Source organism: Hevea brasiliensis, chromosome 11 (genome assembly GCF_030052815.1).
Source record: "Hevea brasiliensis isolate MT/VB/25A 57/8 chromosome 11, ASM3005281v1, whole genome shotgun sequence".
NCBI lineage: Eukaryota > Viridiplantae > Streptophyta > Magnoliopsida > Malpighiales > Euphorbiaceae > Hevea > Hevea brasiliensis.
Window position 1 is genome coordinate 82,198,528 of NC_079503.1, and position 3,537 is coordinate 82,202,064.

At 26.1% G+C, this 3,537-nt stretch overlaps 1 protein-coding gene and 1 non-coding gene across 2 annotated transcripts; one reads left to right on the forward strand and one right to left on the reverse strand.

Moving 5' to 3' along the window:
* Positions 1–1,132: 1,132 nt before the first annotated feature.
* On the reverse strand, positions 1,133–1,206 carry TRNAI-UAU (transfer RNA isoleucine (anticodon UAU)). Its single transcript has one exon. It is a non-coding gene; the product is annotated as a tRNA-Ile (tRNA).
* An 817-nt stretch (positions 1,207–2,023) lies between these two features.
* On the forward strand, positions 2,024–2,930 carry LOC110671141 (E3 ubiquitin-protein ligase ATL41). Its single transcript, XM_021833516.2, has one exon. The coding sequence runs from the start codon at positions 2,088–2,090 to the stop codon at positions 2,730–2,732; it is 645 nt and encodes a 214-aa protein (XP_021689208.2). The 5' UTR covers positions 2,024–2,087; the 3' UTR covers positions 2,733–2,930.
* Positions 2,931–3,537: the final 607 nt, after the last annotated feature.

The window sequence follows — 3,537 nt, forward strand, 5'->3', positions numbered from 1 at the left end:
TGTAATTTTAAGTTATTTTATAACACATATCTTAATAAATAATAATTATGTTTTATAATTTTATACCTATTTTTTAATTACATAATTTTTAATTAAAAAGTATGTGATTTTGTCATGTAATTAATTATTGTAAAGTGATTTTATATATTTATAATTAAAATAATAAAAGTTAATATTAGGTTACATATATAAACTCATAATTAAAAGGAGAAATAAAGATATATATAATCTTAATTCTATATAATAATGTATAATTTTATTGAAATTATAAAAAATATCTAAAAATTATTAAAAAACATATTTATAAATTTGGTACTGTAATTTAGTTTTAGTACAGTTTTGATTCGATTTTTGATTTTTTATGAAAAATAAAACCGAACTAAACTAGTAAAATAAGTTTAGTTTGATATAATTCGATTCTTACGGTTACGTTTTTTTTTCGATTTCAATTTAATCTGATATAGTTAAGTATATATATATATATATAATGCAATTATTCAAATTAAATATAATGCTATGTTTAAATAAAATAAAAGAATTTAAATTTAATATTAATATAAATTATAAATTTAGATAATTCCATTTTATTTAATAAAAACTCATTTAGAGTAAATTTCAAATAACGTTATAATCAAATAAAATATTTTCCATATTTATAAGTGTAATATAAATTCATGACTCTAATTTATTAAATAAACTTATAACTTTATCAAATTCAAATAATAAATTTTAAAAATACAAGTAATTTAATTAAAAATTTTCTAATTGAAGCATTAGAAAAATTAAGCAAAATTTTAATACATGCTCTCTTCTTTTTCACACCCCTTTAATTGCATTATAAGCCATAATGAATTATTTATGAGATTCTTGATAATTTTATGAATGATATATTATAATTGCTTGCATTGTTTAGAGCCAAACATAAAGATTAAAAAATGATATTATTATATTCATGTGATTATTGCTTGGGAATCTGTTGGAGTTGGTGCTCCCACAGCCAATTGATGTTTTCAAATCATGCAGGTTTGGTGGTTTGTGGGCCGTTGATCAGTTGGATATGAGTAGGATGACTGTTTTGTGAGACTCTGTGAGCAATCGAAATTAATTAGATAGGGGAAAAAATTTGAAAAACTGGTCCCGGCGGGGCTCGAACCCGCGACCTTCGGCTCATAAGACCAACGCTCTAACCAACTGAGCTACGGGACCAGTTGTTTTACAAAAGCCTAGTTTTAAATATATTTTCTCTAATTTCATGGCGAGCCCTCACGGCCGATTCAACTCTACGGACCACGGTGAAGATTCTGTTTCTGTCAATTAAATGTTGAGTAATCGAGGGATTGAAGTGTTGGTGTCGTCTATGTACAGTAATGGATGGATTACGTTACGTGAAATTTATTATATAAAATTTTGAATAAGATTTTATGCCAACAATCCTATTCATTACCATGGACCACCTTATTAGATTAGGTCAAATCAGAATTTAGAATTTACTTATCCGTATATAATATTTGTGGCACTTATAAATTAAAAAAAATAAAATAAGAATTAATTTATTATTTTAGTGTTTATAAATCTTATATTTATAAGTTAGTTTGATTAAATATTTTATTATATTATTCTCATTTAATTTTTAAAATTTTAATAAAACATTTTAATTAAACATATAATTATTCAAAATTTAAAATACTTATAAACTTATATTAGTTAAGCTAAATATTCACTCAATTAATCTCAAATTCAATTGATTATTTTCATTAATATAATAAAATTGTCTTTAAAACTATAAAATTTTATATTTAATTTTCAATTATAATTAAAAAAATTATTTTATATTATAATTTATTGTATGACTTATTCAAATATTCGATTTTAATGTTTTATGTTAATTAATTGTAAGCAATAATTTTACTTAATACTTATCTATACTTTTAAATTTTAGCATGATTGTCAAGTCAAAGTTGAGAAAGATTTAGGCGCAAGAATTTCCTACTTCAGCAAAAATTTCAACAATTCACATTAATCAAACGTAAACAATTGATATATACATTTCGTGAGTGGAAATTTAGAAATCAAACAAAAGATTCACCATGGGTTCCGAGGACGACGATAAACGATTTGGAGTCAGACGGAAGATCATGGTCGCGGCGATCTTTTCTTTATTTGCAGTGGTGGTGCTCATAGTTCTTCTCCATCTTTACTCTAGATATCTCCTGATCCGCCGAGAAAGGAGACAACGTGCCGCCCTTTATCGCCAAACCAGGCAAATTGCACCAGATATGGATTCTAATTATTCCACTGAACCACCCAAGGTAGGGGTTGACGCTTTGGTCATAGCCTCGTTTCCGACGTATCCATATAAGCCAACCAACCAGCCCGAGCTTGGTCATGGCGAACCCACAGAGTGCTCGGTTTGCTTGGGAACCATAGTGGAAGATACCATGGTTAAGGTATTACCAAACTGTAAGCACATGTTTCATGTAGAGTGTATTGATATGTGGCTCGGATCAAACGCTACTTGCCCAATATGTCGAACTGTGGCTGAGCCAAGGGTCCACCCAGTGGAAAGAGAGTTGGGTAGTGATCAGATTCAGGTCGAACCCTCTGCTCCACCCTTGACCGGTGGATCAGGTTCGCTATTAGGCTCTTTTCGATGGATGGTTACTAGGGAGAGGTCGTCAAGGGCTCGAAGCTGTGGAGATGAAGTTGGTGCCGAAGATCTGGAAAGGCATTGAATATATATTTTATTGGTAAATGATTCTTAGAGCTTTCTTGGTATATTGTTTTTCCTTTATTTGGGGATTGAGATTGACGCGGTTGTGGCAGCTCTTTTTTTTGTGTTTGATTATGATTTTGCTATACATTGTAAGATATAATATTGCTTTATGTATAATTTTCTATTTTTTTATTAATTATTCTCTACTTGGTTACAATTTACAACTGGTAATGAGCTTAGTTTGAGGATTCAATCACAGAATCTTATCTTCATTTCAATCTTATTTATGAATAATCAATAGGTAATTGAATAGGGCAATTAACCTTGCCTCAACTTTAATTATTTGGGATATGAACATTAGGATGGCAACAAGTGGAGTTTTTCTGGATATCTAACCTAATATAATTTTAATAGGATAGGTTTAGATAGTATTTGATCACATTTGGAATGGGTTTATATTTAAAAAATAATATAAAAATTCGATTTTTAAATATTGGGTATCCATTAATCAAATCTTTTTATATAAATATTTAATTAAATATAAAAAATATATTTTTTATAATAATATTTATAAATTTTTATATATTTTATTTTAAATAAAATAGAATTTAAATTTTTTATGGAATTAATAAATTTTTAATATAAATTATTAATAAAAAATAAATTTTTATATAAATTATTAATTAAAATATATAAAATTAAAAAGATTCATATATTTTTTTGGATGATAATAATCAGATTTGATTTGAAATGATTTGAATAATTAAAAATAAATTTTAATTAAATTTAAAATATATTTTATTTTTAAAAATATTAATTAAATT